The following is a 19,615-nucleotide window of genomic DNA, read 5'->3' as shown; positions in this document are numbered from 1 at the left end:
AGACTGGAAGCCATATTGGGGGAGGGTAGATGCATGCCTCTTAAGTCTACACAGCACCTCCCCAAGCCCCTTTTCTGCAATACTAGAGAGGCTGAAGAACTCAAGTACCTGATACCCAGCCTCCCTTGCAGTTAGGGTTAGTCATGTGTCAGGTGTGGCCAATGAGATGTCCACAGAGGATCCCGGGAGGCCTTCCCTCTGTCTCTTCACACTCCACATTCTTCCTGCCCACTTCTTTGGAGAGGAAAGGAAGAGGGGGTAGGAATTCCCCAGGAGCTGGGACCCCAATGCTGACACCTGGTTTCCCTGAGCCGGGATTAGTGGGCACACCCTTCTCCCCTGGGGGACCCTCCTGCCCCTCAGTCTCCAGCCACACCAACTCCACATCGCTGAGGGTGAAGTTGGATTTACTACTCTTCACTGTGAAGCAGCGGGACCAGAGGAAACATGAGCATACAACAGCCACTGCCAAGACTGGCAGAGCAGGAAGAGAAAAGCCTGGTTTCTGGGTGGCGTCCCTGAGCCGCTGCCCCAGCACTGGGCTGCCTACCCTAGGACTTCCTGTGGGATGAGGCAGGTCAACCCTGGAGGTTATCCAGGGCTCTGAGTGTGAAGCTGGACATTTGAAGGGGGATCTTTGTCCTACGGGCTGTCCCATGAGCTGCAGGACATTTAGCAGCATTCTGGCCTCTCCCACCACAGCCTGGAGCACAGCCAGGAGCACCTCCCCTCTCCTCCCCCAAGTCATGAAAATCATAAACAAGATGGCCAGTGATCTCCAGCCAGTGTGGGTCAATGCTTGAGCATCAACCTATGAACCAGGAGGTCACGGTTTGATTACCGGTCAGGGCACATGTTCAGGTTGCTGGTTCAATCCCAGTAGGTGGCATGCAGGAGGCAGCCGATCAATGATTCTCTCTCATCATTGATGTTTTTATCCCTCTCTCCTTCTCCCTTCCCCTCTGAAATAAATAAAAAATAGATTGAAAAAACAAAAAGATTGCCAGTGTCCCTGGGAAGCAATATCTGTCCCCGCGCCCCTGCTGTGGCTGGAATTGCTGGTGTGAGCTGCAGCTGAGGGAAGAGACTGGTAACCCGGGAATCACTGCTGGATTCCCAGGACAGCCTATGGTCCTGGACTCTCCCTCTTGCAGGCAGGGGCGCCAGGGGAGGCATGGCGCTGGAGGGCCTACCTCCTGGGCTTCCTCAGCCTTCAGGGTCTCAATGTCACGGAGCAGCTGTTCTCTCTCCTCCACCAGCTCCTCACAGAGAGTCGCCAGATCCCGGCTGGTCTGCTTTTCTCTTTCCATCTGGACTTGCCAGTCTTCAATCTGCGGAGCCAAAGACCCAGCCCATGCAAAAGTCCATTTCAGGGAGTGAACTGTGTTTTAAAGCAAACCCGAAACCTGTCAGCCCCACGGAACACTTTATCAGGCCTTTTCTTAAGGGAAACCTTCTTGCCCACTTCCTGGGGAGGTACATCAGCCACTGCCAAGGCTGCAGAGCAGGAAGGGAGAAGCCTGGCTCCTGGGTGGCATCCCTGAGCCGCTGCCCAGGTCAGGCCTAGTTGTGCAGTGAGCTCCCCATACCCTGGACCATCACCTCTCAGCCCATGGTGTACACTTCCAGCTCATGGTAGAGAAAAAGGCCATGGACACCCATCGGTCAGCTTCCCTCCCAGCTTTCCACTGCTCACTCTCAATGCTTCCGTCTTAGGCCGTGTCCAATACTGTCCTGAGGGTCAGGCCACATTCCTGGGGCCAGCAGCCACCACTGGATGTCCTACAGGGACTTCACCCAGTTGGTGACATTCCTATTCATCCAGATGCTCTGAGGGGTCCTCTGCTCTCTCTCTCCCTCCTCTCCCCTCCAAGTAAATGGACCACCAAGGCCTGTCCTCATTCCCCATGTGGCTCCCTCTCCACACCCCACTGCTGCCCAGGCCAGACCAGCTCCGTCCTGTCTGGACGACTGCCCAATCAGCGGCCTGACACGGAGCTCTTCTGTGGGAACCACCAGTGCCCACTCCCTGAACATGAACTGCCTGGACCCGCACGTCTCACACTCTGTGCCTGACACCTGAACACCGTGATGGATGCAGATTCAGACTCAGGGTGGGCCCTGAGGTGCGACTCCCAGGCGAGGCCCGTGCTGCTGTCCCTTCCCACTGACAACAAACTCATGACCACAGGGGACGGGAAGAGGGTCATTCCCTGCTAACGATGTGACTGTGAGCAGGTGTCCTTAACTGACAGTGCCAGCAAGCAGCAGGCATTGGCGCCAGCTTCTGTCAGGGTGACATGCTCAGCTCACACCTTGCAGGGGGCAGGTACAACAAGAGCTGACCCCTCCTGAGAGCGCCAGGCCCCTCCCACCCTCAGAGCTTCTGACATGGTCATTCTGGGCTGGGGCCCAAGAGCCTGCATTTGACTTTTGACCCAGATGCTGGTTTGGGATGATGGCTCTAAAGCTAAAACAGAGTAGCCCCATGATCCAGATCAGGTGGCTCTCAGAGCTTTTAGACACCTGAGACCTCAGGCCACTGACTAGAACCTCTGGGGGCAGGACCTTCAGACACCTTGCAACCCAGTGAGCAGCAGGACCGAGAGCCGGCTCCATTCACCGGGCTGGGGGTGGCCTGGTACAGGCAGGTTGACAAACTCCCGGAAGGATCACTGCTCTAATGCCAGCTCTGCCTACTTTTCCTGGGCCGAGGCCGCCCTGCCTTTATCTCACAGGTCTGGGCACTGTCTCCAGACTCCTAGGAAGTATCAGGCAGGGAGCTTCTTCCCCATGAGGGGGAGGGCCAGGCACAGTGGGGCTCATATCCGTGCCCTCACAGCACCCTGTGGGCACACCCAGCCCCCTGCCCCAACATGGGGACCCGAGGACGGGGCAGCCCCACCCAGCCAGGGTCAACAGCAAAAGGCGCTGCAAGGAGCTATGTGTCTGAGTCTTTCTCACAAGTGAGAACACCTTTCTTCTCCTTCCTGATCGCTGCCTCACTTCCTAGCACCAGGTCTGGGCTCAGCAGGAAGCAGGCATCTGCCCTGATGGCAGCGCCTGCTCTGGAGCTGGCCCTGAGGGGGAAGGCCCTGCACAGCTGTCAATCCCCCTCATTCAGAGAAGGACACCAGCCCAGGGAGTCCAGTGATCTGCCCAGAGCCCCAGAGTGAGGATGCGGCAGAGCCGAATGCACCGCAGTGGGCCGACCCCAGGCCTGCTCTCTCAGACGGGGCCTGGGGTGTGTGCCCCCCAACCTCCTGCCTTGTTCACCCCCCTCCCTGTCTTACTGTTAATCCTTCTCCCTGCTGCCCCCCATCTGTCCCAGTGAAAGGAATGTTACGTCCAACCTTTGCATATCTGGCATGGCTGCTTCTTGTCTGAAGCTGTGATTGCCCCATGCCCCCTCAGCACTCCCCACCCGCTGGACACCCCCATCTTTCTCTGCTTCTGTTTGCCGTGGAACTGGAACTCTCACTCCTGTCCTTCCCTGAAGGCCCTCCCTTCCCCTAGGGCAGCGGTTCTCAACCTCCCTGAAGGCCCTCCCTTCCCCTAGGGCAGCGGTTCTCAACCTGTGGGTCGCGCACAATGAAAATACATCCTGCATATCAGATATTTACATTACAATTCATAACAGTAGAAGAACTACAGTTATGAAGTAGCAATGAACATGATTTTATGGTTGGGGGTCACCACAACATGAGGAGCTGTATTAAAGGGTCGCGGCATTAGGAAGGTTGAGAACCACTCTGAGAGCTCACTGGGCTGAGATGGTTTCCTGTCTTCCTCAAAGCACCAGGCTTGGGCCGCGGGCTCCTGTGTGGAGGCTCCAGGTCCCCAGAGCACGCGGGTGCCAGGGGCCTGCCATCAGCCCCTGTGCTGCGCTTGTGTTCCCACGATAGGCCCCAAAGGGCTGCCCTCTTCCTAAGAGGAATGCAGTCTGAGGATGTCAGTGCCAAGTGAGGGTGGGGGGCGCATCCTCTCTAAGGTCCACAGAAAGGTCATGAGTTACAGGGAAGGATGTGAACTTCGGGAACTAAGGTTTACACAGACCGAAGGGAGCCTACATCCTGGGCGACACTGGGTGGTGGGAGAGCCGAGCTGGCACCGGGGGCCTGGGACTCCAAGCCGCCTGTCCTGGCTGACCCTGGTCCCTTCTTCTCAGACACCTCCCAGAGGGCCACGTTGTCTGGACGTGTCCAAGATGGGCCTGTCCTGGCTCCAGGGAGGTCAATGTCAGGCCACGTCCCCTGTGGTTTTTAGCTGATGGCCCAGATGCACCATCGATCCAACATTAGGGAGGACCCATGATGCAGCCAGGCCCCAGCGGGCTGAGCAGGACAAGGAGGAGAGCAGAAGGGCCGCCTTCGCAGGGCTCCTGGCAGCAAACAAGGGACAGTGCTAGTCTGGGAACTGTGGCCCCTCCCTCCCACCAGGGGCTCAGAGCCAAGACAGGTCTCTGAGGGCTGTGGCAGGACTGCCCTGGGGTCCTACAGGGAACTGATCAGGAGAGGAAGTGGGGATGGGACCCGAGAGACAGGGCTAAGGAGTCATGTGGGGAGGCGGCAGCCACCACCTGTCCTGTGTGTGCTGAGGAGGGACCGGAGTGGACGCCGAGGGCAGGAGAAGCATCAGAGATCATTTCTCAGCCCTGCCGGGAGCTGGGCCAGAGGCTACAGTGCAGGCCTCTGCAGCTCACCCCTGAGGACCCGCCCTGTTGGAGGTTCTCATCTTTCTAAAGGTCAAGCCTTTCTATGTCGGCAGAGGTTGAGCTGCCATTTACAGAGACATTCACTGTGCCCGCCCACATGAATCTAAAACCCAGGCTGTCTGGTGGCTTTCCCTGAGCTGCGCTGCACAGAGTGACGCGGTACGAGGAGGGCCTTCCTCCGGGCCCCCAGGGAGAGGACACGCTGCTTGGCCGCTGCTCTGCTGCGAGGCGCACAGAGCCTCAAAGGACGAGAAGCGTGAGTCACGGAACCTCGGACGCCCCATGAGAGGCCTGGAGAAACCACTGCACAGGAGGAGGGGCGGTCCCAGCCTCACCCAGAGATGAAGTTCCAGCAGAGCTGTGACCAGCGGCACCCAGGTCTCCGGTCTGCAGCCCACGTCCCTTCCATTGCCAGGGCAGCCTCAGCAAATGACGCTGGCAGGACCCCTGGGCCGGTCGGGACAGACACCCAGACACCTGAAAGCACCAGTCCTGCCAGGTGGTCAGCAAGCAAGAGTGACCTTGCGCCTTCCTCACCCGGAATCCGGGCACCCGTCAAGGTGTGCTCAGAGCCCGTGACGCAGCTGTGTCACCCGTGTTGGCTACATGGACTGAGGCCCTCTGACCCAGAATGACCAGCACAGGGAGGCCGTCACTAGCCTCTCAGGGCCCTTCTTGCCATGTGAATGGGGTCCTGGTAACTGTAGGATGAACCTGGCTGGTAAGCCTGTCTGTCCTCCCAGATGTCTGTTCTACTGTGCTACTGGGAAGACCTGGTTTGTCCAGAAAGGCAATGCAGTCCAGCCATCTCCTCTTCCTCATCCCCTCGACCGAAAGGAGAGAGTGGGCACTGCGCTCCTGTCACCAGCAGCCAAGCCCTGAAACGGCCCATCCATGGTCTCCACACGGGAGCGAGTCTTCCATCGCGGCTTCTCTACCGGGCCCGCCTGATGGTTTCTAACAGGGCGCTGCTCTCCTTCCATGAGGCACTCACCACGGGCTGGACCCTCTGCCTGCACTAACTCACACCATCCTCACCACACCTACTGGTGGGTGCATCGCTAACCCCATTTCACAGATGAGGGCAACGAGGCACACAGAGGTCCATCGTGTGCGGTCTCACTGCTGCAGGGACTCTTCATGCTGCCTCGTGACACCTCTCCAGGAGGCCTCCTGTCCCCCTACCATAACAGTGGCTGCACTGGACTTTGCCTGTCCCCCAACTGTGCATGCTCACCGACACCTGGGTGCTCCCCCTGGCCACATTCATGCCTGTATGTTCTGGACACCACCCATGGGTACCTGCTTTCTGAACTGCTGGTTCTCCTCCTCCAGCTCCCGGCGCTGGAGGCTGGTCTCCTGCATGGCCAGGGAGGCGTCGCGCAGCCCCTGGATGGTGTCCTGGAGGCTCTGCTTCTCCTTGTCCAGCTTCAGGAAGCAGCTGGAGGCTGAAGAGCAAAGTGGAGTCAGAGCCCATATTCCAGGGGCCTCAGCTTCTGCTCTCTGCCCCCGGCCCTGAGATGGCCATCACCCTGAGCCCTAGGCTTGAGGGTCTGGGATGGTCAGCTGGGTGCCCTTCCTTTTTCCCAGGGCGCTGTTGCTGTCTGCACCTGAGGGTTCCTCGGGCGGTTATGGCCCCTCTGCTGGCTCAGCTGGGTTTGTTAGGGGAGCAAGCAGAGCTTAAGAAGAAAGCAGGTGATGGTAGAGAGAAGCCAATGCAAACGTTCAAGACAGTGGAATTGCTGGCACCACTTTCTGCCACGTTTTAACCTGATCGTCAAGCCAAGGATTTCAGAGACTAACGGAGATGGCAAAGAGAGTGAGCTCTCTGTGCCAGACTCAGAGTGGTGGGAATCCAGGTGGCTCGGCCGAGGGTGTAGCGGGGACACGATCATTGACCGCATGTCTGTGGGTGGAAGAGGCTATGGGGCGCATATGCCCAGTACTCGCCATCTCTGGGTAAGGTCCTTCAGTCAGAGATTTCATTTTGTACTTTCACAGTTGCATTGAAAGAGAATGAGACAATGTATCCAAATTGCTTTTAAAATTCTAAGTGAGATGAAAACATAAGGTAGAAAAAGGCAATGTCCTCCTTTGCTTTTAAACAGCTTCAATGCGGAACAGAAAGGGAGCACAGACCTGAGAAGAATGGGAGTTCGCGGCCCCTCCCTGCCGCCAGCAGGTGTGTGACTTTGGGAAAGTCCCGGGGCTTGTTCAGGAGGAAAGCATGACTGTCTGAGGGGTCAGGGTTGTTCCCTCGCCTGTCCCTCCAGGCCACACACTCAGCTCTGGGAGCCTTATCACACTGTACTGCTAGTAGGGCTGCTCACGAGCACCCCAAGAAGCAGAGTAATGGGTATCTTTGGATAAGACAAGGGCGAGGAGAACAGCGATCCTTTGTTGACGCCCCGTGGGCCAGGCACAGCCTAATGCTTCACTGCCTCCTCTCACAAGATACCCATAGCAATCCTGTGAGGCAGCTTCATTACCCCCATTTTTCAGATAAGAAAACTGAGGTGCAGAAGAGGTCACCTGGCTAACACGTATAGGAGCCAGGACTTTAAACCAGGCCTTTCTGACTCAAGAAGCCACCACCCCAACCACACAAAGTACGTTCACGCTTTGTTCGTGAGCTGCCAGCTGAGCAGTAGGAGTTGGGAACACGAAGAAGAAGTCAGTCAGTGAAAGGCCTCACAAGCTGCACTGAGCATCTGGATCAGGGAGGCTTTCCAACCCCATCAGCCACCTTGGTCTCTAACAAGCACATCTGGTCTGAGCCAGGCCCTGCCAGCTGGCACCACTTCTGTGTCCCACCAGGGGGCAGTGTGCTCCCCAGGAACCTGAACTCCCAGAGCCTGTGTTCCCAGGACTGGGGAGACACCAAACCACGGAAAAAACTAACTTCTCACACAGACTCGCAGTTCAGTGAACTGATTTTAGGTTTGGAGTGGATGGGACGCCTTGAAGAGAAGGAATACCCAGCTGCTTTCAACAGCCTTTCCATGACGCTGAGGAATGTTGCTCAGAATTGAAAAAGCAGCCCCTCCCCAAACCAGCCTAAGGCCCTCCTGGCTCTGCAGAGCTCTAAGCAAACCCTAACCGGCACTCTCAGGTGCACGTGTGCTATTATTGGACACAGGAACTGGCTTGTTGTTTGCCGGGTGCTGAGGCTCCTGCTGCACTGCCGGCCACCACACCCACGTTTCCTGGCCACCCCCTCACCTCCTCTGGGGGCCGGGGAGGGGGCCAACACCAGAGGGAGTGGAAGAGGCCTGGGTCCCCTGAAGAGCAGCCACTGAGCAGCCCCAGCCCAGGAAGACGGAGAGCAGACCATACCCATCTGTCCGATGATGAAATCAACGGAGGAAACCATGCCCCGGGTACAACTATCATGGAGGCGAGTGACCACTGGGGACGCCTCCTGCATCCCGAGCTTCCACTCCTCCCCCGGACAGATCGAAGACCCCTCTGGGCATCAGCGTGCTGTCACCTGGAAGCTCCTGGCACTGGCTGAATGGGAGCTGAGAAAACTGGCAGCACTTCCTTCGCATTTCGCGGCCTGACTCAAGGTGGCCAGGCCCTTCATGTTCTTGGGGAGAATTGCAATGACACAGTTCCAAATGGCCCTTCAATAAAACCCTATTTACTTGGGTAGAGGAAGGGCTGACACATGAGTTTCAGAGCCAAGGGCTCAGCTCCCTGGGTAAGAGAGGATCCACAGCCAGGCTGGCTCTCAGCCACCAGGGGCTGCTGCTTACCCTCTGACAGCTGCTCCAGCTCCCAGTGCAGGTGGGCGGACTCCTCCACACTCTGCCCTTGTGCAGTCTTGAGGGCCATGATCTCTTCCTGCAGCTCCTCAAGGCATTTCTGGTCTGTGTCCCGGGCCTAGTGCAGGAAGTGGGGGTGGGGGGTGAGGATGTGGACTGGGGCACGCTCTGGAAAAGCCCGGGCCCCTGTGCATCTGTCCTCATTCCCTCAGGATGAAGGGCCTCCATGCCCCTGCTCAATTCCAAAAACACAGCGGCACAGAAATGACTCCAGTACATGGCCCAGCGGTGAGACTTACAGCCACTAGAAGGTATGCTGACCCAGTGACCTAGGGGATGAAGACACCCAAAATCTCTGAGGGGTGTCTAAACAAAGTGACGTACAGCGCAGGGCTTTAGAGCAAGTGCTATGGTGACGGCAGCTCTGTGGCCCCTTAGCAGGCCTAATGCCTTGGAAAGGCCGTAGGGACTCGCACATCACAGCTCAACCCACATCATAAATGCCAGGGAGACCCTTTTTTGCAACAGAGGCCCAACCCCTCCATCCTCACAGGAAAGCAACACAGCATCAGGCCCTCTCTGTGTTGGAGGCTTCAGTGTTGCCCACTCAAGCCACTGAGCTTAGCAAGCGACTCTCCGCCCTCAGAGCGTCACTGTGTTGGCAGCAGCACCGACCCAGTAGCTGAACATCAGAGAAGGGCACAACATGAACCTAAAACTGCCCCCATCTCTGCTACACGTGGTGACCACAGCTTGTCCTACCAATTGGAGGTGGTGCAGCCTCGATTTCAGCTGCACATTCTCCTCCTCCCGCTCGAATAGCTTATCAATCCAATACCAAATCCAATGGTCCTGGAGATGGCTCTCAGTGTCCATGGAAAAATAATCGTCTCCAGTCGGCACCTGGTCAGCAAGAACACACATGAGAGCCATCAGGTTAAGGCCCCTGATCATGACAACAGCTCTTCCAGTCACTGGGCCCAAACCAACAACCTAGGGATGACCCTGCTGCCACGGGAAGCTCTGTCTCCACTTTTGAGCCCCTGCCCTTCTCCATTAGGCCAGGCCAGATGGAAAAATCCCCGCAGCAAGACACTATTTAAATTCGGGAAGGGAACACTGTGAGAGTGTCTGACATGTACAGCCTCTATGGTTGGATGCGTGCACCTGCTGACAGGTGTGGGATGTGGCTGAGCCACTTTCTTAAACAAGGAAGGGGTGGGGCTGAGAGTCTGTCCTGGCTTTGAGGGCCGAGTCTAGGCCTCTCTCAGTCACTCCACTGATCTGGGTCATGGAACAAAATTCAGAGGAGCTTTTGTTCAATAGCAGGTCCTATCTGAACATGTCACACGCCTACTCTTAGAGAAACAACAGCTCTGGGCAGTTTCCCGGCAATGAGGGTTTGTAAGACACAACAAGCAAACCAGTACTATGGCCTCTGTGTGCCAGGCACATGCTGGGGGTGGAACACAATGGTGGGGCCCCTACAGGCAACCTCATGGGAGGCGTCCACTGCTCTCACTCCTGTCCCAGTGCCCAGCACACACCGGGGAGCTGTTCAGCTCATCCCCCTCATCTCTGGTCCCGCCCCACCCCCACAAGCCCTCCCAGCGCCACTCAGTCTCAGGGCGACTGAGTCTCCCCTGAATGCACTCAGAGTCTGCAAGCACGCATCCACGGGGACATGCCCATTTCTCTTGGCGGGCTGTTTTCCAAGGCTTGCCCCACTCACGGGTTCTAACACCTGGGAGCGGGCCAGTAGCTCCTGCTTATCCATCACGTGTTCATTTCCCCGCACGGGCCAGAACCCCGGATTCTCTGTAGAGGGGAAACCGTGCACCTACCACCAGTGGACACGGTTCTGGTCAAAGCCTGGCAGCTGGAAGGGTTTGGTCAGTGACTCTGGCTTAACCTCGCAGCCCCCTTCCTGCCTGTTCCTGGCCCTGCACTAGGTGCTCTCTGTCTCTGCCACATTCACTCTTCACAACAGCCCCCAGAGGGAGGCAGGGACAGTCCCTTCCTACACACGAAGAGGCTGACTTGGGTCAATTAAGGAATGAACCCCAAGTCACAAAGCCAGCCAGGGGTTAAGCTGGGCTTATATTCAGGCAGGAGAGGTCCAGTCCTGTTTCTTCACTGCCCTCAGCAGCCTTGCACCTTATCCTTAAGGAGCCCGCGTGGGTAAGGAGCCCCAACCACTATCAGAGCTGTGAGCCAGAGCTCATGGAGGGGCTTCTACAGGAAGGAGGCCCATCTCTCCCCTCTTGGCCACTGCCCCCAGAATTCTCATCTTGTGTCTACCCACCAGTACTTACCAGTCTCTCCATATTCTCAGGCCCTGAAGGATCCCATAGCACAGCCTCTCAGTCATCCTTACAACCAACTCCTACTCAGCCTTCAAAACCCAGCCGGAATTGCCCACTCTGAGGACTTCAACTCCACTCTATCCCACCCACTGAGTCAGATGCTGGGCACCCAGAATGCCCACTATGAGGCAACACTGAACTGGCCTGTGAGCCCGCCCCCCACAAGGCTATTCCTGCAGGGCAGGACTATGCCACTCCTCTTCGCATGGGGCCCCCAGAAGTGTTCAAAGACACTTGTCAGCTGAATCATACCATGAGGGGGAGTCAGAGGTGCCATGTGAGTTGGGCCCTGAAGGACCTGGGGAAAGGCAGGATGGACAAGTGTCCAGAAGCAGAGTACAGCATGGAACGAAATGATTTACAGCTATTCTTCCAATGGGCCTCAGTTTTCTGGGGGTGTCAGCCTTCCCCATGGTTCAGGCAGCAGAAACATCTAAACCTGCTTTGCACACCCCACCACCGCAGAAGTGAGAGACCAGACCCCGAGAAGCTGTGCCCAAGTCCTAAAGTGGCAAAGGCTGGGCCTGGAGGAGGCAGAGAGTGTGAGACCACCTGCCCCGGGGCCCGATCTTAAACCCAGCTCCTACCTGCCTTGCCACCACCCGCCCTGCCCCTCCCTGCACGATCGGATCCAGGGGCCCCATCTGTGGACAGAACGTCACGTTATAAGCTCACTAGAAACGTGTTCCTATCGACGCCACCCGGTGCCAGGGCACGAGGGGCTCAGAGGTGCCTCGACCACCTCTTCTGTGATGGATGGGGACAAGGCTTGCTCCACACCCAGCAAGTGGAGTGAGAGCTGGGACTCCCCTGCGGAGCCTCCGCCGCCTCTGGGAGCAAGACCTGCCCAGGAAGCTCAGTGCCTATCCCTCTCTGAGGGGCAGAGACAGGCCCAGCTGGCCCTCAGCTGCTCAGGACCCTCAAGGCACCCGCACGTCTGCGCTCTGGAAGTGGGAATTTCAGCCAAGGACAAAGCATGGGACCAGCGGGACCTTCCAGGCACTCTCTCTCTGCCTCTGTCCTCCACCCCGGGCCCTGGCAGCAGAGGTGGGATGAGTGTTTGCAGACGGAAGTCAAGGATCCCCTGGTGCACCCCCACTTCCCAGCTGTGCCTAGGGGCGCCCAGGCCTGTCTCCTCAGGTTGTGGCACTGACACCCTCCCCTTTTATGTTTCTCAGTGGCGACACTGGACGGCCACCCGGGCCGTCTGTGGCTCCCCCTACACCCATAGGAGGGCCCCGAGTGGTGGGTGTCCACGTGACAGTCGTGTTTGGCTCTCTGCTCTGCTGCCCATCACACCCGACACTGTCACCGTCCGAAGGAGACAACACCTCTGATTCCTCCGTCCTTCTCCCCAGGTTGCAAGTCTTTTCATGCTGAGATGTGTTTTTACTTGGCCTGTGAGGTCACTACCAAGTGACTTGTGTGTGCCAGGCCCAGGCATGCAGTCAGACAGGCCCTGCCCCTGCCCTCAGGGGCTCGAGCTGCACACAGGAAACCTGGTCCAGCAGGGCTGACTGGAGGCTCTGCACAGTCTGCAGGGCTGTTGGCACCACTGTGATGTAAGCATGTGGGCGCAAGCTCTGTCTTCGCTGCTCCCTGGGCCCTGGCACACGGGCCTTGGAGAACAGTGTGACTCATCCTCTATGTGGCCTGGTCTCCATGGACCTCTCTATTTCTCTTGTAATTCATTTACTAATGGAAAGTGTAAGGCATTACTAGTTTCACAGCAAAATGATTAATTGACTAGAGGCCTGGTGCATGAAATTCCTGCTGGGTTGGTCCCTAGGCCTGGCCGGAGATCGAAGTGTGAGCGCCTGGTGTGGAAGGGCAGGTCACAGCTGACCTCTGGGCCCCTGGCCTCTATGCACCCCCCTCCCCCCCATACCTGAGTCATGGTGCCCAAGTCTCCATACGGAGATGTGGTGAGCAAGGCCAGACACTGTGGGCCGGAGAGCAGTGTAGGCCTCTGGTCCACCCAGTGGTGTCCCCCAGAAGCACGGCGGGCAGCACGCTCTCTCCTGGCCGGCCTTGCAGACCAGCTCCTGCTCGAACCCACCAGGAGCCCCACAGGCCCCTGTGGTCCCAGCTGCTGTGGCCTGGCTCACCTTAAAGAGGTTGTGCGGGTGCAGGGTGGGCTCCTCCTGGGCACCCAGCACCTGAGCTCAGGGGCTTCCCTGGCGGGCGAGCCCTGGCGTCCCGGGGGAGGGTTGCAGGGGGAGTGAGAACGAGCTTGCATTCTTACAGCACCTCCATCCCTGTCACCCCCGCTCCAGGTTAGCCAGCAAGAGGTCGCAGCGCATTGCCAATGCCAGCAATGTTCCACGCCGTCCCCCGGTGGTCAGCGCATGTCATAGCAAGCAGTCGGACTCCTGGCCTCCCTGTGGAACTCCCATCCAAGGGGACAATTTGCATATTAGGCTCTTATTAAATAGGATATTAAAAATGTTGCTGCTGTTATCCAGAGGCACGCACCTTGAGAACACGGAACAGGGGTTCCCACAGGAAACCCTGCAAAAGCCCAGAAGCTCCCCAGTGCCAGGAGTGAGTCTCGCTTTGTGTTAGATCCCCTGCTCCTGGCGCAGGGCTTGGCGCCACACAGGCCTTCAGTCACTGCGTCTGCATGACTGAGCGAGGCTGCTTGGACAGGCCCGGAAAAGACACGGAGACAGAGGCTGAGTCCTGAAACCTACCCCCATCCACGGGGCAGAGTGTTGGCTGAGATGTGGGCCTGCCTTAGGTTCCCCGTGTGCAGGAGGCTGCGGAGGCGGCAGCCTGGGGAAGCTTGCACATGACCTTCCGCAACCCTCCTACCTGTGAGTGAGGGTGCCCGTGCCCCACACCTGTCTGTGCTGCAGATTGATGCCCTTCATCACCAGTAGGGCCAGGGGACCATTTCCAGGACAAAGCCGAGAGCTGGCCTCCCACCCCCACCCGTCCTGGGCCGGGCTGCTTGGGCACAGCACCCAGGGTGCCTTCTCCCCAGGGGGCAGAGCAGTGAGCCACCAACATTCCTGTGGGAACAACCATTCCCTGAGTAGGTGGGAGGAGCAAACAAGACTGGAAGAGAGGGTCCTGAACCCACTGCTCACATGAGGCAGCTGGGTGCATGGTCAGAGCATCAGTAACCCTGCCTGGGTCTTGGTCTCCATCCCCCCTCAGCCCTGACACCCTCCCCTGAACAGGCCCATAACCTCGGGATCTGAGTAGGCTACACCACGGAGAGCTTCATATGGGACTTGCCCAAATACCAGGTATTTTGCCTCTTTCATTGTATAAACCTCACAGACTAGTACAGTTATCTCTGTTTTATAGATGAGGAAACAGTCCTGGTAAGATTTAGCCATAGAGATTACAAGGAGTCTTAAAGAAAAAGATCAGTGAATAGAAAGTCATCACTATAGCATGAAGGAGGAGAAGGGAAAGTCCTAGAAGAATCAGGGCCTTTCAGCCACAATCCCAATCCTATTCCTTCCACTACCAGAGGGAGCCCAGGGGACTGGCAGACAGTCTGGGGTGCAGGGAGAGGGCCAACTGGGGAGGCATCATGGCCCCTCTCCCCTCTACCAGGAAACAAGTGCCTGCGGGCTGCCTGACCCTGCTGGGGTCACTTCCATGCGGCTGCATAGAAGTCTATGTCTTTCTCCTTCTGCCTGAGGCCCATCGCCTCCATCTCCAGCCTCTCCACGCGCCTCACCTTCTCCCTCAGGGAGTCCAGCTCAGGGAGGGGGCAGGAGCAGCCTGGGCGCTGGCTGCCAACTCCATGTTCTGGGAGGTGGGCAAAGGCAGGGGACCTGGCTCAGAGCACCCTCGGGGCTGGGGAAAGGCCCAAGTCCCTGCAGCCCCAGGAGAAGCCAGGGTCGGCCAAGCTGGTCCATGTGCAGGCCCCTGTGTGGGGGCCCCACATGCTGTCACTGCACCATGTCACCCCCCAGAAGCTCCCAGGACAGCTGGCTCTCAGGCAGCGCTGCTTTGAGCAGGAGGGAGAGGTGTCCCAGGTCACGTTCCTGGACCTGGGGCCCCGGTGACTGGGGCGTCCCAGCCCCTCACCCCCGGCCCACAGGATAGGCCTCCTGCTCACATTGCGCCGGGCCTCCTGCAGCTCCAGCACCAGCTGGTACAACTGATGCCTGGCGTCCGCCAGCTGCTTCGTCTTCTCCTCCCTGCGGGCGATGAGAACACGTGGTGAGGGCTCCTCAGAAGCACCCGGAAAGCCCACCACCTGGGAGACCACAGCGGTGAAAGAGGGGGTCCTGGCTTCTAGGAGTGAGGAGGGCTTCTGCACGTGGGGCTGCAATAACGCTCTGGAGTCCAAGGTGAGCTTTAAGTTGTCACTGCAGCGCTCAGACTACACCACAGACCTGAGCTTTCCTCTGAGGTGCAGACAGGGAAGGAGCCCCCAGAGCCACTGCTCCCTCCACAGTCAGGCAGGCAGGGAGGCCCCCTGGCAGGGAGGTGAAGGGGGCAGCTTCCCAGGAAGTGGGCATGGTGCCATCACCAGCTGCAGGAAAGGGGGAGCAGGCCCACCGGACGGGATGGGAGAGACACATCCTCCCTCCAGCCAAGAGCACCCACACTGGGCCCGAGGCTGAGCGGCAGGCTGCTGCTCTGAGTCTGACAGGTCTGGACTGGCCGGAACCCTACAGGCCCCGCAGAACCCTGCTGTGCAGGCCCGGGGAGGGGAGGGAGCGGGCTAGCCCAGGGCCCAACAGGGACCCAGCTCACAGCAGAGCCCCGTCACCCCAGGGCACTGTGAGAGCTGCCCCTTTTGCTGCACCACATGGCAGTGAACCACATGTGTGAGCAACGCGGGTGACACAGGGCACAAGAGCAGAAAGACCGGGTCACTGGGGGACTCACAGCTCCTGCCTGACGCCGCGCAGCGTGGCCTTGGTGTCCGCCAGCTCCACGGCCAGGGGCTGCGTGTCCTCGCTGGGGCGGCTGCTGGTGTTCCACTCCTGGGTCAGGGTCACGACCAGCTACAGCAGGGCAGACAGAGGGGTCTCACCGGCGTGCTCCTGTGCCCGGCACAGTGCCCGCACTAGAACGTGGTGAAGAATGACCAAAAGACGGAAGAAAGTAAAAGAGAAGATGGCAGCCGAGACTGCAAAGCCAGGAGGGAGGCAGGAGAAAGTGGGGAGTTTTTAAGAAGTGAGGATATATTTAGTGAGAAAGAAGGGCCAAGGGAATGGAGCAGGCTCCCCAAACTCAACCTCTGAGCTCACACAGTTGTCTCAGGGGACTGTGCCCTGCAGGGAAAGTGCCCACACCCTGCCCCCTTGGAAATGGGCCAGGAGGACAGACAGTGCGCAAGCTTGAGGGGAAGTCAGGATGAGGAGCGCGACCATAACTAGGGCCCCAGACCCAGGCCCCTCCCCACTGTCCCCCAGGCTGTTGAGCCACCCGCAAACGCAAACACACCTCCCTGTAACTGTCTTGCTCAATTAAGAGCCTCCTGAGGCGACAGGTCATGTTGCTGGAGAGAAACTCCAGCTCCTCCAGGGCCATGTCTGGGGCCTCCAACCTCTGCAAGTTAAACAGGGTCTCCTGGTGGCGGGTCACCTGAGGGCACACAAGGGTAAGGTGCTGCAGAGGTCGGGCAGGGAGCAGCGCTGGGGTCCCCGAGAGCACCCACCTCCCAAGGCCACGCCCCCTGGGACCTAGGCCCACTCTCCCACAGCTGACCCACCTCACTGACATTATTAACCCTCAGCCACCAAGTTCCTGTGGGGGCGGGCAGGCTCCTCAGCAAGTGCAGCCACACTCTGCAGCCCAGCTCTTTCCTCACACACCACTGCTGCTGTCACACTAGCTCGAGGAGGACACTGACTTCCCACCGGACAGCACTCCTCCCAGTGTGGGAGCTCCCTCAACTGTCCCAGGGATTTCAGTCGCACACCACCCATGTGTCACACAAAGAGGGTAAGCCTGGGAGGGGAGGGTCAGGAGGGATGGCATCTTATTCTGCAAATAAAATCTAACGCGAAGATGGCAAAATATCAGAGCGATTATGTCAGAAGGTTGGGTCCATGACAATCTTATATTTTAAGGAAACCATTCATAACCTGAAATACTTCTCAGGAGAGCCTGTATCTCATCCCCACTGGCCACACAGGACCACCTGGTTCCCCTTTCTGCCGGGTGTGAGCGCAGGCCCATGGCCTCATCCTCACTGGGCAGCCTCTCCTCCACCTGCCGACATCACCTCCTTCAACCCAGGGACATGCCCTTGACAGGGAATCAAACCTGTGACCCTTTGGTCGGCAGTCCAACACTCTAAACCACTGAGCGAAACCATCTAGAGCCTGGACCCGCAGCCTAGCCCGCTGGCAGGAGCAGTGAACTCATCTCAGTCCAGGGCTGGAAGCGCCAGGGGGTCCTGCACCTGGTGCATGGGCTCCAGAGTAGGAAACCCCTCAGGTTCCCAGGCCAGGACCCCCGCCCCCAGTTTGGAAACCTGTGAAGACCCCTGAGTCCCAGGACTGCTAGTGTCCAGGAGGGTGGGGTCTGTGGAGACCCCAGGGGGGCGGGAGAGGAGCCAGGGCACCCGCAATGGGAAGGGAGGCAGGTGCACTCACCCCCGCCACCAGCGTGCTCTGCAGAAAGAGCTCCATGAGCTCTCGTACAGTAACGTCCATCCTGAGGCTGTGTCCACCGTCCATCGCTATGCACACAGGCTCTGGGCCCACCGTCTCTGAGCCCACCAGCTCTGCGCCAAGCAGTGCCAACGGCTACTCGCCCCACATTCCAAATGGCTCATCACCCCACATTCTAAACTGCTGTTTGCACCACATTCTAAACTGCTATTTGCTCCACATTCGAAAAAGGCTCTTTTCCCCAAGTTCTAAATGGCTCTTGAGCGTGTATTCCTAACAGCTCTAGGACCCATATTCCAAAGGGCTCTAGCAGGGAACACAGCTGGGTCAGAGGCTGTGGCAGCTCCCGGCCAATGCTAAGTGCTTTGGAATACACAAAAATTATGACACACTCCCTGTGAAATTTAAAATCATTCTGGGCACATAAAATATGAGGAAATATAAAAGGTCTATGTCTACATCCTATGTACTTATAAATGTAAATTAACCACTTCAACATAATTTTGCCAATCTCCATTTTTAATTATTTTTTCCATCAGCCAAATTGCAGAAATTTTATCAGTTCCTTTGAAGTAACCATTCGTTTTATTTTGTTAAGTCTGACCTAGTAGCTCAGCTTGGGAGTTCTCTTTCCCATCACAGTGAACGGAGACCCTCCAGTTGGTAGTTCATACATTACAACACCTAAACCCACCAATTAGCTGCCTACAAAACGATTTGATAGAATATTAACTAGTAAGTAATTTAGAGGAAAGAAAAATGAACAAAATAAAGCTGCGTATTTGGGAAATATTTTAACAAAAAGAGCCTGTGCATAGCTTTCTGTGCAAGGAGCATTAAACTAGCACATGCAAGAAAGACATTTAGAGAACAGATATGCAGGTATGTCAGAACAAATTTAAACATCTAGGTTGTCAATCAATAAACTAGAAGTGTTTTAATTACTTTCTAAACTAGTAATCGTTTTATTTTGGTTAACTAAAAATTTTATTTTGATTTAAAACAAATTTAATTTTTTAAGTAAATGAAATCTTTGGACTTATGATAGAGGGGGGACAAAGTACCAGTTAGCATTTTTAGTAACTACCCAGCTCCAATAAATATTACAAATTCCCTAAAGTCAAAGAACAAAAATGAAAAAAAAAGCCCACCTACAGGTGTTATTTTTTCATACTCACCTAAATCAATTCCTCTTATAAAACCTACCAAAAGTCTAATAGCCTTCATTTGTGAGAAGCATGATGAGATTTAAAATAATGCAAAACAAAATGTGACCGAAATGGGAAACAAATTTATAAATGTAGTTACCTGAACTGAGAACACAGCACATTACATATAACTTAGAGATTCTTGATAAATTTCTTTAATGATTATGCAAATCAGGATTTGAATAACGGTTGATTATATGAGCTTATGCCAATGAGATATTAACTGGATACTAAAATTTTAAACTCTCTGCTTCCAAATTTCAGGGCCAAGGTTTCAGAGAAATGCAGCACAATTTATGGGACAAGAACTGTTTTAAAGAAAACACGTAACAGTGACATAGAAAACAGGGTCAGGCAGACTGAAACCACAAGAGTGAGTGCAAGCCAGGCACAGTGATGAGCACGTTGCACACATTATAGCTCATTCAATCAACTCAAAGGCCTCCAGGTGTTCCATCAACTCCCACTGACTTAGCTGAACTTTGGACCTCAGGTATGCAGAAATTCTAGGAGTAATATAAGGTTTTCTTTCCTGAAAACCGGTTCCATGCCCTGGCTGCTATGGCTCAGTTGGCTGGAGCAGCATTCCATACACTGAAAGGTTGTGGGTTTGATTCTAGTCAGGCCATATACCTAGGTTGTGGGTTCAATCCCCAGTCAGGGTGTATATGGGAGGCAACCGATCAATGTTGCTCTCTTACTTAAATGATTCTCTCTCTCTCTTTCTCTCTCTCTCTCTCTCTCTCTCTCTCTCTCTCTCTCTCTCTCCATCTCTGTCTCTGTCTCTCTATCTCTTCCCTCTCCTCTCTCTCTCTCTCTCTCTCTCTCTCTCTCTCTCTCTCCATCTCTGTCTCTCTATCTCTTCCCCCTCCCCTCTAAAATCAATAAGCATATCCTAGGGTTAGGATGAAAAGAAAATGGTTCTATTAAATCTTAGAAAACTTAGAAAGTAATTTTCAAATTT

The 19,615-nt window shown here is 56.2% G+C and overlaps 1 protein-coding gene across 1 annotated transcript in view; it reads right to left on the bottom strand.

Moving 5' to 3' along the window:
• The window catches only part of LOC132213915 (protein Daple-like), a 36,197-nt gene extending 18,688 nt beyond the window's left edge, over nucleotides 1–17,509 (bottom strand). The window contains 11 exon segments of the mRNA XM_059660795.1: nucleotides 1,194–1,331; nucleotides 6,017–6,155; nucleotides 8,481–8,599; nucleotides 9,244–9,384; nucleotides 12,736–12,789; nucleotides 14,467–14,576; nucleotides 14,579–14,615; nucleotides 14,929–15,010; nucleotides 15,708–15,826; nucleotides 16,269–16,409; nucleotides 17,426–17,509. Of these exon segments, the coding sequence (XP_059516778.1) occupies nucleotides 1,194–1,331; nucleotides 6,017–6,155; nucleotides 8,481–8,599; nucleotides 9,244–9,384; nucleotides 12,736–12,789; nucleotides 14,467–14,576; nucleotides 14,579–14,615; nucleotides 14,929–15,010; nucleotides 15,708–15,826; nucleotides 16,269–16,409; nucleotides 17,426–17,509 (1,164 nt within the window).
• Nucleotides 17,510–19,615: the final 2,106 nt, after the last annotated feature.

The sequence above is a fragment of the Myotis daubentonii genome, chromosome 12, assembly GCF_963259705.1.
Source record: "Myotis daubentonii chromosome 12, mMyoDau2.1, whole genome shotgun sequence".
Taxonomy (NCBI): Eukaryota; Metazoa; Chordata; class Mammalia; order Chiroptera; family Vespertilionidae; genus Myotis; species Myotis daubentonii.
The sequence above is the reverse complement of the archived record's forward strand: the minus strand, read 5'-3'. Positions and strand labels throughout refer to the sequence as shown.